At 38.2% G+C, this 15384-nt stretch overlaps 1 protein-coding gene across 5 annotated transcripts in view; it reads right to left on the bottom strand.

The window, feature by feature from the left end:
- Positions 1 to 15384, bottom strand: part of CRYZL1 (crystallin zeta like 1) — a 68102-nt gene that overhangs the window by 32026 nt on the left and 20692 nt on the right. For all 5 annotated transcript variants that reach the window (XM_027875513.1, XM_027875515.1, XM_027875512.1 and 2 more), the window contains one exon: positions 10376 to 10448. In XM_027875513.1, coding sequence (XP_027731314.1) covers positions 10376 to 10448 — 73 coding nt within the window. The remainder of the gene's footprint in view (positions 1 to 10375; positions 10449 to 15384) is intronic.

Genomic DNA, 15384 nt, shown 5'->3' on the forward strand with positions numbered 1-15384 from the left:
GAAGCTGATTAGGTTTCAGACCCACATAAAGGCAGGTTCCTGCTGACCATAAGTGAGGGGACTTCTTCAGGGAGAAAGGTTTAAGGCCAAGGGAAGGTAGGAGTTCTCCACTGTTTAACTCCAGGAAGAAGGGAGATGTCCAAGAAGAATGGGCTAGTAATTTAGTTGAATTTGAATGTTAACTCAGAACTGTATTTTTATATATCAGGATTTTCTTCTTCAAAATTCCTATAAATGTTTCCTGAAATATTATGGCAGAGAGTCATGTCAGAAGGCAGGCCTCTTTGCCAGTTTGGATATCATTCTCTCCAAGCTAGAAATACTTTGGATATAGATTCACGATAAATTAAACAAAACTGTTTCTGGAGATGGGTGCCTAAATGCAGACTACTATATTAGTATTAATGTTTTTTTCTTTGACAAGTGAAAATTCACAATGGATGTCCTTTATTTTATCAACAAAGTAGAAGACGTAGAAGGGAAAAATTGGTGTAGAAAAGAGGAAGAGAGTAGAGAAGGTTTAGAATAGCATAATGGGGAGAGTAAGAAGTAATCAGAGAAGAATAAAGACATTGTAATTTAATAGAAAGGGTCTAATATAGACTAGATAACATAAATCTGTAAAGGACTAGTTAGCACAGTTACTGTTTAAGATTTCCTGTAGAACAGGTTCAGCAGCACACAAGCAGAAGTAGAGAAGGCAGATAGTTGGAATACATAGGGTTTGTAGCCTGGCATAAATTCTGACAGGACAAGTAAGCAAGGGTCAGAAGGCAGAAAACTGATTAACTAGAAGTGTTAAGGAAGGAAAGCAAGGCCACAGAAAGGGTGGTGGTACAATAGAAAATGCACTGGCTCAAAAGTCAGACAACGTCGGGCTTCAGTTATCTCATCTGTAAAATGAAGGGGTTGGACTAGATCAGTGGTATTAAAGTCAAATAGAAACAGGGGCCTTTAAACCATAATAAAGATCTCTGTGGGTACACAATGACTTAAAAAATTACATACTAACATTATTTATGTTTTACTGTATTTTTATTTATTTTGTTAAATATCTTCCAATTATATTTTAATCTGGTTTGGACCCCACTTTAAGCTACATATGGCCTACAAGGTCATACATATGTCTGATATTTTTGGCTTAGATGGCCATGCCAGCTCTAGATCTGTGAGTCTGTGGATTGAGAGAGAAGACTGAGGAAGATAGGAGGATACAATGAGACAGAGGAATTTCAATGTTCAGGATCACAGAGGTACAACAATTACAGAGGATGGCAACAAGAAGAATGGAGGTCCTGGGAAATCAGGCATTTGAGAAAGAACAGGGTTTTTAAGGGTTATGCATTTTTAAAACTTTGTGTGTATGTATTCGACTATATATGTTTGTGGTTCTGCCTAACCAAAATTTTAAACTACACACATTTTTGGAGGGGAGGTGGTGGTGGCGTAAAATTTAAGTTTGGTTACTGTAAGTGGAATGGAGCAAAATAAAACCCTGTAAAGTTGAGGAAAAAAAAAGAAAGAAAACACCTTGCTCTTTGACTGGCTCTAGAACAGAGGTACCCTTGGGAGTTCATGGATAGGTTTCAAAGGGTCTATGAACTTGTATGGGGAAAAAAAATGACACCTTTATTTTCACTAACATCTAACTGAAACTGTTTCCTTCAGTAAAGCAAAAAAATTATTCGGAGACGGAATCCAGAGGCTTCACCAGACTGCCAAAGGGTCCATGACATAAAAAATGTTAAGGATTCCTGAAACGCCTTGGCTATAAAAACTCACTTCTACATTTTGTGAACTTTGCAAGTACCCAGCATGTAAAACTTCAACCACTATCACTACTCCTGGTCTCAAGTACCCTATATACTGTCATCTTTTCTTCCTCTTCTGCTATTATTCTCCTATATTACAGAGTTCTACCTACATTCAGAATTTACTGATCCAAGGTAACTCTCTTTTCTCTTCCTTTTTGCTAATTTGGCTGATTTTTTTTTTTTACATGACACCTTTTTTAGAGGATAAGCAGAAAAAGGAGATAACTTGAAACTAGATTAAACTATGAATAAATGAAATTAGTATATAATATCCAAATCCATTTTAATCTAGTAGTAATAGCTAGCATTTATATAGCATTTTAAGGTTTGCAAAGCAATTTATATATTATTTCACTTGTGATTCCCTACAATATTTCTGGGAGATATGTACTATTATTATTATCATTTTATAGATGAGGAACTAGAGGAACAGACAGGTTAACTGACTTTCCCAGGGTAACACAGCTAGTAACCTTCATGTAGGATTCAAAATCAGGACTTCCTGACTCTAATGCACTCTCTGCACTGTGTCACCTGGCTGCCTCAGAATGTTCTATATCATTCATTAATTCATGCAATATTTATTGCCTGTTGTTTGCAAGGCAGAGTGCTAGGCCCTGGGATACAAAGACACACATATAATTATAATGCAAGGAAAAGTGAAATAAGTACAAAGTAAAAATGCTATGAGAAATAAGAAAAGGGAACGGTCATTTTCACCTGGGGAGAGAGGCAGAACAGGTTTCATGGAGGAGATAACCCCTGAGTTAAGGCTTCAAGGAAGCTAAGAATGTTATCAGTGAAGCCTGGAGAGAAATGGAGAAAAGAGGGAATTGACTCCAGGCTTTTGAGATAGTGTGGTGACAGGAAAGGGCAGAAGAGAACAGTGGATAGAGAACAGTGGACAGAGAATAGTCTAGTTTGGTTAGCGGAAAGGGATTGGCTCCAAATGGCTCCAAACAGGCTGGAACCAAACTGTGGAGGATCTTGAGTGCTGTGTCAGGAGTTTATATTTTATTCAAAGCATAGCAAAGCTGTTGAAGGCTTCAAAGTAGAGGAATGAAATGACCGGAATATTAGGAATATAACTTGGAAAATGGTGTGGAAAATGGAGATGGGATAGACTAGAAAAGAATGACCGGTTAGGAGGTAGAAAGAAGTAAGGGCCTGAACAAAGACTGTTGTAGTGGAAGATGAAGAGTAGGGGATAGACAGGAAAGGTACAGAATTGCCAGGATTTGGAAGATTAATTAGGTGAAGGAAGTGAGGAAGAAGTAAAAATGACTCCAAAGTTGTTATAAGCCTGACTATTTAGAAACAGAGAAATTAGGAGGAAAGACAGCGTCTGGGGGAAAGACGATAAATTTTGCTTTAGATAGGTTGAGTTTGAGGGACTGCCAGGCCAAACTGGTGCAAAAAGGACTTGAAAATTCAAAACTATAGCTCTATAGAAAGGCCTGCCGTGGGGGGAGGGTGGAGAGGAAAGGAAGGGAGAGGAGAAGGAGAAAATGAAGTGATAGGAGTGGTTGAGCTTACCAAGGAGAATATATCAAGAGAAGAAGAACAAGGACAGAATAGTAAGACGATACATATTTAAGAGATGTGAAGCAGAGGAAGAACCAGTAAAAGAGAAAAAGATAGAGAGAAGAACCATAACAGTGTAGTTTCATGGAAGCCAAGGAAAGAGAGAGTATTGAGAAGCATTGTATGATCAAGCATTCAATAAGCATTTATTAAACATTTCTATGCACCAGACACTGCTAGGTCCTGTGGATACAAAGACAAAAGTGAAATAATCCCTACCTTCAAGGAAATAACCCAGGCTTTTAGAAGGTAATTTGAGGGGAAAGCACTGACAGCTGGCCAGACCAAGAAAAGCTTAATTTAGAAGTTGGTAGTTGAGCTGAATAATAAAGGAAATTAGGGATTCTAAGAGGTAGAGGTAAGAAGGGAGTGCATTCTGAGCGTGGAAGACAGCCTGTGCAAAAGCATGGGAAATGTAATGTCACATATAAGCAACAGTAAAAAGGCCAGTTTGGCTGGACCAGAGAGTGCATTAAGGAGAGGAATGTAAAATACGCCTAGAGAGTTAGGTTTAGGCCAGGTTGTGAAGGGCCTCAAATGACAAAAAATTTATATTTGATTCTGAAGTAATATGGACATTTTGTAATTTAATGAATAAGAGTGTCATAGTCATACCAGCACTTTAGAAAAATCACTCTAGTAGCTGTGTGGAGAATGGGTTTGAGAGTGGGAACAGACTTTGAAGCAGGGAGACCAATCAGGAAGCAATTACAATCTACTACTTAAGGGGTAGTGAGGGCTTTTTTTTCAACTTGGGTGGTGGCTGTATGTGTGTGTAGACATAAGGGGGGAATATTTGATAGATGTTGTGGGGGTAGGAATGACAAGATTTGGCAATTGACTGGATTTGTAGGGTAAGGGAGGGTGAGAAGCTGAGGATGAAAACAAAGTTTCAAACTAGGTGAGCAGAATGATGGGTGACACCCTTAAAAAATTCTGTTTTAAACATGTTGTGTTTAAGATGACTTCAAGATGGGAGCAGCAAAATGGATAGAGCACTGGCGCTGGAGTCAGGAGAACCTCAGTCCAAATCCAGCACTTCACACTTATTAGCTGTGTGACCCTGGGCAAGTCACTTAACCCCACTGCCTAGCCCCCCCCCCCCCCAAATTAATATAAGACATCAAGTCTAGGGTGTAACCATCCTGGTCAGTGGCTAAAATAGTGTAAAGATGGAGTAATAGGAACTGAAGGAGTTGAACATATCATGAGGACAGTATTGGAAGCAGAGTTAACATGAATACTAAAGTTGCCAAGAATGATATCAGGGAAAGGGACAGAAAGGAAGATATATATATATAGGCCAGATACAAAAGTCAAGAAGAAATATTAAAGTGGTTCAAAAGTTGGTAAATGATCAGAGTAGTAGAAGGGACCCCCTTTACCTTACAGATGAGGAAACTGAGGCACAAAGGGGTTAAGTTACTCACCCACAGTTACACAGTGGGGGCAGGGCTAGGGTTCAAATCCAGTGCTCTTTCTGTTGTACTCCATTGCCTCCCCAATTATGACAGGCCAGAGTACAGTGGGACTAAAACTTTCCCCATTCTGGACTTTATGCTTCTACTGATGCTGCCCAAGATTGGATCAGCTCACAATGTGTATCCTAAGGTTCCATCTCCCACTCTCTCTTCTTTTTTTCTCAGTTGGCAATCTCATTCATTTGCATGACCTCAAATAGAATCTCTTGGCAAATTATTCCTGAGGCAGCCTATTTCACTTACAATAACAGCTCTAACTGTTACAAGTTTTTCCTAACTTTAAGCCCAAATCTGCTTCTATACAATATTTATGCACTACTCCTATTCTGCCCCGTGGGTCAATATATTTAACCCTTCTTCCACTTAACAGTCCTTTAATTAATTAAAGACAATAACAATGTCCTCTTAAGACTTTGTTTAGGCTTATGTCTAAACCACCTCAGTTCCTTAGGTAAGTCTAGAGGTGACATAATCTCCAGTTAGTTCACCACTTTTTTTACCTGCCGTATACATTCTAAGTATTTTCTTTTCTTTTTTTGCCAGGTGAATTACCTGGCAAAAGTTAAGTGACTTGCCCAGAGCCACACAGCTAGTAAGTGTTATGTGTCTGTGGCTGAATTTGAACTCAAGTCCTCCTGACTCCAGGGCCGGTGCTCTATCCACTGTGCCATCTAGCTGCCCCTCTGTGTATTTTCTAATGCTTGTTGTCTTGCTGGCTTGACTTGATATGTGATTATCCAGAATTGAACATGGTACTCCAGATATGGCTTAGCCAGGATGGAGTTTAGCCAAACTGTTACCTCCTTTGTTCATACAACTGTTAACAGCACATTTCCATATATCCATGTAGACTCAAATCAAACCAAGCTTATCATCCTTCTCCCTAAACCTGCTTTTTCTGTCAATTTTACTTTTGTGTTATCTTTAATCTGTTGCTTCTCATTTAATTATCATATGTAAGCTGTCACCAGTTTGTCAATTCCCTTTGTATAACATTTTCTTCTCTACTCCAAATGCTACCACCTCAGTACAGACCACTATTACCACCTAACTAGACAACTGCAACAGCCCACCTTCATACTTTTACCCCTCCAATCTATCCTTTATACCACTGCTAAATTAAATGTACTCATAGACCTGCTTATGCCACAAATCTTCAGTAGGCACCCTAAAGTCTTGTTAAATGAGAAAAGTTCAAACTTCTTTGCCTGATCTTCTGCAATCTGGCACCTACCTCCCGTCTTAATCTGATAAAAATTTCCTCTACATATTCTACACCAGTGGTGTTGATGGGGTGCTTGGGTTCTTGTACTTGGACCCCACTTTCAAGATCGTATTTCTTCCTAGTCTCAGAAACACTATCCCTGACAGTTTCCCTCCAGTCCAAGAACCCTATCTCTGGCAATAACTCATGAGTGGGCCCAGTGAGGCAAACTATCTCTCCCTGTTACAAGAACAAGCTGACCTCTGTAGAATTTCCCTTGTATGAACAGGACTATCTTGTACCAGCAGAACTAACAAGTATTGATGCCCATAGTTACTGCATATAATCCAGAGGTCAAGCTACAGACATCAACTTCTGAAGCTATCTTGTTTCAGACATGACAGACCTAAAACACACCCTTTAGGAAATCTGCCTCCCTTAGGTTTCCAGTAGTGAATGACATAGTTGTATGTTATCATCTAATTAGCATACTTACCACATAATCCACTACTTTTCCTACATAAGCTTCAGCATCATTCCTGTTAAATTGCAAGTTTCCTAAAGAGCTCTGCCTACCATGGCAGAATTCCTTAAGGACCTCTGCCCCCTGAAAAGTGTAACAATAAATCTTTGCCACCTTGCCTTAAAGAATGCTTGAGTCTGTGAATTCATTCAAGACAACACCGTCCTGTACTCCAGTCTTTAAGGGTCTCTCAAACCTCAACAGTGTCAAACTCAAATAGAAATACTTAGAAAAATCACAAATTAACATTATTTCTGTTGTAGTGTATTTTTATTTATTTTGTTAAACATTTCCCGGTTTCTCCCCTGAGGAGTTTGATACCTCTGCTCTACACTTTAAATCGGAATATACTCTTTCCTTGTGATTTCTCAGCTTTATGCCTTTATTTATGACATTCTCTACTCATGAAATATCTTTTCTCCCTCAGCTTTACCTGTTGGAATTCCTAGTCACCCTTTAAAACTCACAAAACTCTACCTAAATGTCACCTCCTCCATGAAATCTACCATCCATGATTGCTGGGGAGGCAGAGAAGGTCAATGAAAGAATGATGGATTTAGAAATAAAGGATCTGTTTTTTGAATCATGGCTCTACCACTTACTACGTATGTGGCCTTACACAAGTCACTTACTTCCTCTGGGCCTCAGTTTCTTCATTTATAAAATAAGAGATCGGTCTAGATGGCATCTAAGATTCCTTCTAGTTGTAAATTTACGATATAATCCTATGATCCTTTTGATCAGTCCCAAGCTTTTTCCTTGGACTTCCTGAATCATTCTGTTCTGTACTTAATTATATAATATTTTATATTATCATTACCCAAGTTTGTCTTAGCCCCCTGAAAACAGTATAAGATCCATGAGTGCAGGGACCAGACTTTAGCTAAACATTTTAATCTGCATGTTTGTTCAGCATATGGGCACAGTGGATAGAGCACTGGCCCTGGAGTCAGGAGAATCTGAGTTCAAATCCAGCCTCAGACACTTGACACTTAACTAGCTGTGTGACCCTGGGCAAGTCACTTAGCCTCAATTGCCTCGGGGAAAAAAAAGAAAAAAACTTTGTTAAATTTCTGAATGAAAGAGACAAAACCTGGATAAATAACAGAGTTCTTGTCATGTCATCCCCATACCAGAAAAACTTTTTGTGGTTTCCCATCACTGCCATACAATGAAATCTCAATTCCTTGGCCAAGATACTTCACAATCTAGTTCTGATCCACCTTTCCAGCTTTAACTCATACTACTTTTTATTTTATTTTTATGCAATTGGGGTTAAGTGACTTGCCCAGGGTCACACAGTTAGTAAGTGTCAGGTGTTTGGTCTGAGGCCGGATCTGAACTCAGGTCCTCCTGATTTCAGGGCCGGTGCTCTATCCACTGTGCCACCTAGTTGCCTCTCATACTACTTTTTCATGTACACTATACTCTACCTAAATGATACTTATCATAAACTTAACTTGGCCTTCTCTTTCCTACCTTTGTACTTTTGTTTATGCCATCTACTACATCTGTAATACAATTTCCTCAATTTCTGATTATTGTAATTCTTCCTATCCTTGAAGGCCTGCCTTAGGTACCACTTCATCTATGAAGCCTTCTCTGACACTGTCCCCACATACCCACTGATGGAAGGAACCACTGCCTCCTCAGAATTCTCCTATTAAGTTACTAGATTTTAATTTGCATCTTTTTTTTTTTGATGAGGCAATTAGGGTCAAGTGATTTGCCCAAGGTCACACAGCTAGTAAGTGTTAAGTATCTAAGGGTGGATTTGAACTCAGGTCCTCCTGACCCCACGGCCAAAGCTCTATCCACTGCACCATCTAGCTGCCCCATAATTTGCTTCTTAGTTATTTTTACATATTTAAAAATTTTCCTTACTAGGTTATACACTCCTCAAAAGCAGGAATTCTGTCTTATTTATCTCTACAGCCCTCCCTTGCACACAATAGGAATGTTAGTTGAATTACTGAATTGCTTATTGATGCTTTTATCTCAGAAAATGCCTATTGCAACATTCTATATAATCTAAAAAATACAATTTTAGGCACATGATTTATCACAAAAAGATATTAGTAATAGGGTATATTTAAGGACCAAAGCTGGTATACATAAGTGAATATATAAAGGATCTGTTATTTTGTCTACACAGGTTAAGTACTAGTTTGGAAACTTCAACCATTGAGCCAGAGTATAACATATCTATGGCTTAGTAGAGTAGTCCTACAGAGTTGTGTAAAGCAGGCACAAAGATGGCAACTGACATACCCAGGGTCATATATCCTATAAGTAGCCAAGATGGGATGTGAACTCAAGTTTTTCTGACTCTCCAAGCCCAGCACTCTGCTACAACACACTTCCTCTTATTGAGTTTTAATTGGTTACTAATTAATCTAAAGAATTCAAAATTCCCATAGGCATCTCAAACTCATTATGTCTAAAACAGAACTCATTATCTTTTCCCTTCAAACTCTACCCTCTTCCCAAATTCTCCATTACTGTTGAGGGTACCATCAATCTCTCCTGATTATTCAGGCTCAAAACCTTAAGTGCCATCCTTGGTTTCTCTCTCAAAATCATCCCACATATCCACTCCCACATCTGCTTATTTCTACTTTCACAACATCTCTAGTATATACCTCCTTCTCTCTATTCACACAGCCACCAGCCTGGGGTGGGTTCTTATCACCTCACATGTAGACTACTGCAATAGCCTTCTGGTTTTCTCTGCCTCAAGTCTCATGCCATTCTAGTCCATCCTCCATTCAGATGCCAAATTGATCTTCCTAAATCACAGGTCTGACTATGGCACCAGTCCCTTATTCATAAACTCTAATGGCTCCCTATTTCCTCAAGGATGAAACATTAAAATCCTATGTTTGGCTTTTAAAACTCTTCACAACCTGGCTCCTTCCTATCCCTCCAGTCTTCTTTACACACTCTTATGCACTACACAATCCAGCAACACTGGCCTTTCTGTTCATCAAACAGGCCATTCCATCTCCCATTTCCATTCTTTTCATTGCCTGTCCTCAATGCCTGCAGTACTCTCCTTCCTCACCTCCACTTACTGGCTTCCCTGACTTCCTTCAGGATTTAGCTTAAATTCTACTTTCTGCAAAAGGGCTTTTCCAGTCACTCTTCCTCCTATTACTAGAAATATCTATGTATATATGCATGTGTGTCTCTACATGGAAACACATATATAAATTACACATATTTATATATTAACCCCTTGATGCATGTTGCTTCTCTCATTAGAATGTGAACTTTTTGAGGGGAAGGACCATGTTTTTTACTTTCTTTGTATACCCAGTACTGAGTATAGTGCCCAGCACGTAATAAACACTTAATAAATGTTTGTTGATTGATGGAAACTTTCACTTTATTCCATATATTTTATTATTCGTGGGACTAATTGTAAAACCACAAAAATATTTATTTCATTTTACATATAACTTCAAATGCAAAATGCTAGGGCAAAGAACTTTCATTCGTTAAAAAAAAAAGAAAGAAAAAGAAAAAGGTTTTATGTCCTAACATTTTATATTTGAGTGATATAAGCAGTTTCATATACAACCAACTAGTGTTCACTTAACTTCTCCATAATAAAATAAACGAAGATGATAATTTCATTGCCGAGATAAACAAAGATTCTTATACACTACTGTTATTCAATTCAAATGATCTTTGGCTGAGATTCAATGAATGAACTTCAATTTTTTCTAAAAAAATATAACTGTTGTACTTATATCAGTAAACTTACCCTCTAGTACAACTCCGGCAATTTCTCTCCCAACAGGAAAAAATTCCTTTTCCAGTTTCATTTCTGATAAAAGCTAAATCACAATAATAGTTAAGAACTTTCCTATCTGGAATAAATTCTAGTCTACTCCCTCAAAACGGGGAAGGTAAATTAAAAAATCGTATTATAGAAAAATCATATATTTTTATATTTTTAGAATTAAGGGGCTTCTGTCCCAGATTAGGGCAACAGGAAATGATTCTACAACATGTTTTTATACAACGGAAAACAAACATTTTAGAAGAAAATAAATCACTATGCAGTGGCACAGAAAGGGATATTAATGCTAAAAGAAGTTCCCTAAAAAAAAAAAAAGAGCTTCATGAAAATGTTTTGTTCAACACAGAATATCTCACCATATCTGAAGGTACATTTTAGGAGCACTTTCATTAGAAGTCACTACTAAGTCTCAGTATTCTCATAAATGGGCACGATAATAGCAAATATCTAACAAAGCTGTTATCAGGATCAGTTGAAACAATGTGTAAAGTGTTCGGCAAACTTTAAAGTAATATAAATACCAGCTATTACTATTATATTATTATTATCATTACTACTATTATTATTGCTTCTGTCAAATTTAAAGTCGAGGACTCAGAAGAGAAAGGCATATCTAAGAATGGAAGATGGATTCCTGGATAAAAACTTAAAATACAGAAATGACAAGCTCTTGGTAAGGCCCAAGAAAAGCAGTCATCAGGAGTCTTGTGAATCTAATCAAAAAAGGCTGAACCAAAAAGTAACGGAGAAGAAAGGGCTAAACTATCCATATAGGCTGATAAGGCTGGTATACAGAGGTTAGCAGGCTCAACATAGGGGGAAAAATAGCAGAAAAGACCAGACATTTGTGGGAGACAGTCCCTCAGAGGGAAAACAATAAAACCTGTGGCCTCTGATACACAGAAATTCTGAAAGTACAGACAACAGGGTGAACTTGAGATTCTAATAAAAGATGGCAAATTTGATCTCCTAAGTATTACTAGAACTTGTACTAATTACTCAAATTTTGGTAGAATATGCCTATTTCAAAGGGACAAAATTCGCAAAAGTGTAGGTGGAATAATGTTTATAACAAGAATATTTACTCATGGGACCCTAGGGTGAAAACATGGTGAAGAGCTTTGGGGTGATGTTCAACAGAGAAAAAGATGTGATACTATTAGAAGGCTATAAAAGAGACTAGCAGGGGGAATTAGATAAGGAATTTGAAAAACAGCACAAACTTGGCACTGAAGCATGATACTGTAGTACCATGAGACTTTAAACTATCCAGAAATCTGCTGGCACTCTATCGGTTTGCCAAAAGCAGAGCAGTTAATGCATTTGAGATTTTATTATTTCAAAAGGTAGGGAAAGAGACAAAGGGAACTGCTGTTTCAGACCTGATTTGTCTGAACCAATAAGAAGGAATTGGTTGCTGAAAAAGAAATCCCAAGAACCACCCTCCTAGAATTCATGATATGAGAATCAGTTTCAGGGGTGGAGAACCTGGGGCCTCAAGGTCCTCAAGTGCAGCCCTTTGACTGAACCCAAACTTCCCAGAACAAATCCCCTTAATAAAAGGATTTGTTTTGTAAAACTTGGATGTAGTCAAAAGCCCACACACACCCAAGGACCTAGAAAGCTACATGTTCCTCACCCCTGAGTTAGGTGATAGAACACTGGAAATGGAGTCAGAAAGACCTCAGCCTGTCTGAGACACTCCTAGCTGTGTGACTCTAGAGAAGTCACTTTCAGGTTCAGCTTCCTTATCTGCAAAAGGGGGATAATAATAGCATATACCTCACAAGGTTGTTGTGAGACAGTATATGTAAAGTGACTTGCAAACTGAGAAAGATCCAATGGACTAATCTTTTTCCGAAAAGTTGCTCCAATGGGGACAGAGAGCTCTCAATGTCAAATTCTAAAAACACAAGCAGACATGCTTCTAATGAAAAGGAAAAGTGGGAGCTGCTTGGAGAGGCAGCTGTAGATTTGCTGGAAATTCAATGCCAATTCAGAATTTTTACAAAAAATGTACGGAATATACAAATAACAGAGGAAGAATACAAATATAAAGCATGATCCTACGAAGACCATGTCAGGAATTGATAAAACCCAGGATGGATCAAGCCTAGTGATAAATACAAAAAACAACAAAGAGAGGGTTTTTAAGGATTTAATAGGTAGAGAAAAACATTCACAGGAAAGGACCCCTACCAGGGGTAAATGTGATTATGACAGAACAGACAGTGAGAAGGGTAAACTCTTCAAGTCTTATTTCGTTCCTTTTTCTCTTCCGAAAGGAACATTCTTTGGCCTGGGAAGGATAGCAAAAATGATCAGCAGAGGAGTGGCAAACCCAAGGTATATGAGGAGATGGTCAGAGTACTTAGGTGCTCTCAATGAGTTCAAGCAACTCTTGAACTAGGTGAGGTAAACTGCATCCTATAGCTGTGGTCAGCATCATCATGGAGGAAGTTCTCTAGTAGAGTAGCCCAGATAATCTGTGCTTAGTCCAATTTGTTCAACATTTTTACCAATGACTTAGATGAAGTCATAGTTTTTTTTCTCCATCCCTGCCTCTGCTGCTGGTGCCACCTCCAAATCTAACCATGACAGCCCATGACTATGCTCCCGAAGTGACAGATAAGCCAATAAGCTTTTCATTCTCTGGGACAACACAGCTACATTTTCCCGTCACCCCTTCACCTTCCTTTTTCCTCTTAGAACTGTAAGCAAATCAACAGTACCACTGCTTCTAGAAAGAGCCTGTCAATAGACTGCCCTATTTCATTCACCATCTTAGGTGACTTCCCACACTGATGCATCCTTCCCTGACATGGCTCCCCTTCTCCTATTTGTGCAGTTTCCACTTATTAAAATGTAAGCTCCTTGAGGACAGGAACTATCTTGATTTTGTATTTTTATCCCCAGATCTTAGCCCAGTGTTTGGGATACAGTAAGCCATTAATAAGTGGTTTTTCATTCATTCATAGACAGCATGTTTTCAAATTTGTACATTAAAGGAAGCTTGGTGAACTACATTTAGAAGACAGAGCTAGAATACAAGTTCTCAATGGACTAGAAAGATGAACTGAGCCAGCCTGCCCAATTTAATAGCGATAAATGTCATGCTGCTGCTCCATAAAATCAGATATGATGGGTACCCTCATTGTTAATATTATTTCCATCAAGTTAACTTATATATGGATACGTTGTATGCTTCCAGTAGAATGTAAGCTTGTTGAGCATAAGGACTATAATATTATTACTGGTGTTTGCCCCATTTTGTAGATGAAGAAACAGGCTGAGAGAAATTAAGTTTCTTGTCCAGTGTCACATGGCTAACGCAATATTTTAGGTTCCAAAAATACTTAGCATTCATTATATGAGTATGAGGGAAGGGGCATGGGGAAACAAGAGTTCCTATAAAAAAATATCTGGGGGTTTTAGTGAACTGACAACTCAATATGAAAGGTAATGCAGCTCAGGCTGACACAGCAAAGGCATAAAGTCCAACCATGGCCCACGGAGAGGCCAGGCCACATCGAGAACACTGTGTTCAAACACACATTAGGAAAGACGTGGACAAATTGGAAGATGACTAGAAGAGGAAAATAAGCATGTGGAGCTGAGGACTGGTTGAAGGGAACTTGAAGGGTTTAGACTAGCAGACAAAACTTGCTGGAACATGAGGCTGTCCTCCAGTACTTGAGGGGCTGTCAAGTTGAAGAATAAGTAGATGGGTTGGGCTTGGTTGGCCCTGGAAGGCAAGAGTAGGAAAGTGCCTTGAAGCTGTAGACTCAACGTAAGGAAAGGGAGGGTGGGAGGCATTCCTGTAAAGGCTCACCAGTCCCTGAAGCCTGCTTGTTAAGGAATAACCTTAGACCAGATGGAGATTTGCTGGAAATTCAATGCCAATTCAGAATTTTTACAAAAAATGTACGGAATATACAAATAACAGAGGAAGAATACAAATATAAAGCATGATCCTACGAAGACCATGTCAAGAATTGATAAAACCCAGGATAGATCAAGCCTAGTGATAAATACAAAAAACAACAAAGAGAGCGTTTTTAAGGACCGGATGATTTTGGTGTTCCTTCTGGCTCTCAGATTCTTTGAAGGAAGATGTCATTAAATAAATGTCTTTTTTGGCACAAAATGAAATATGAGCAGGGTTTCCTAAGTATTTCAAGGTCAACGAACAGCTGAGTCTTATAGAGATTGTATGTGTATATGTATGTATGTATATGTATGTATGTATGTGTGTGTGCATATATATATATACACATATATGTGTGTGTATATATATATATATTTATACACACACACACACACACACACACACACACACACACAAAAATAAAATGGAGATGAAGCCTTCAGGGACGGAGGAAGGATGCATTATGTGTCACATTTAAGGACCAATGCCTGAAAATATCCCTAGCACAGAAGAACTATTAGTGAATTCATTAAGTTATTGTTTATACTTACACTGTATTTCTTAAGCTAATTTCTTACTTAAGAAATATGTCTTTATTAGAGGTACTTAGTAAATATGTACTGTCAGTCTTCCACTTCAGAAAGGACTTATCAATTTCAAAGACAACAATTCTGATTAAGATAAAACACCTCAATTAAACAAACATATATTTAGCCATAAGAATAAATGTGTCTATTAATGAACAATTAGTGAGCATGCTAGTTCTTCTTGCTGAGCACAACAGCCAGATGTTACTTTAAGGCAGGGGATTGCAAGTCTTTTGACTGTGGGCTGAGATTAGAAATCCTTTTTATTGGTAACATTGGTGGCATCTGTTAGCTATTAAAAATATGGATTTTTAACAGTAATTAGAAAATCAGTTTTAAAAGTTTAAACTTTATTCATATACACATAGCCAGATTAGTGAGCTAAGTGCTAACTGTTCATAATTCTGATCAAATTATCATAATACTGGTTTTTAACATATTACATCATTATCAAG

The sequence above is a fragment of the Vombatus ursinus genome, unplaced genomic scaffold, assembly GCF_900497805.2.
Source record: "Vombatus ursinus unplaced genomic scaffold, bare-nosed wombat genome assembly UNPS02014809.1, whole genome shotgun sequence".
NCBI lineage: Eukaryota > Metazoa > Chordata > Mammalia > Diprotodontia > Vombatidae > Vombatus > Vombatus ursinus.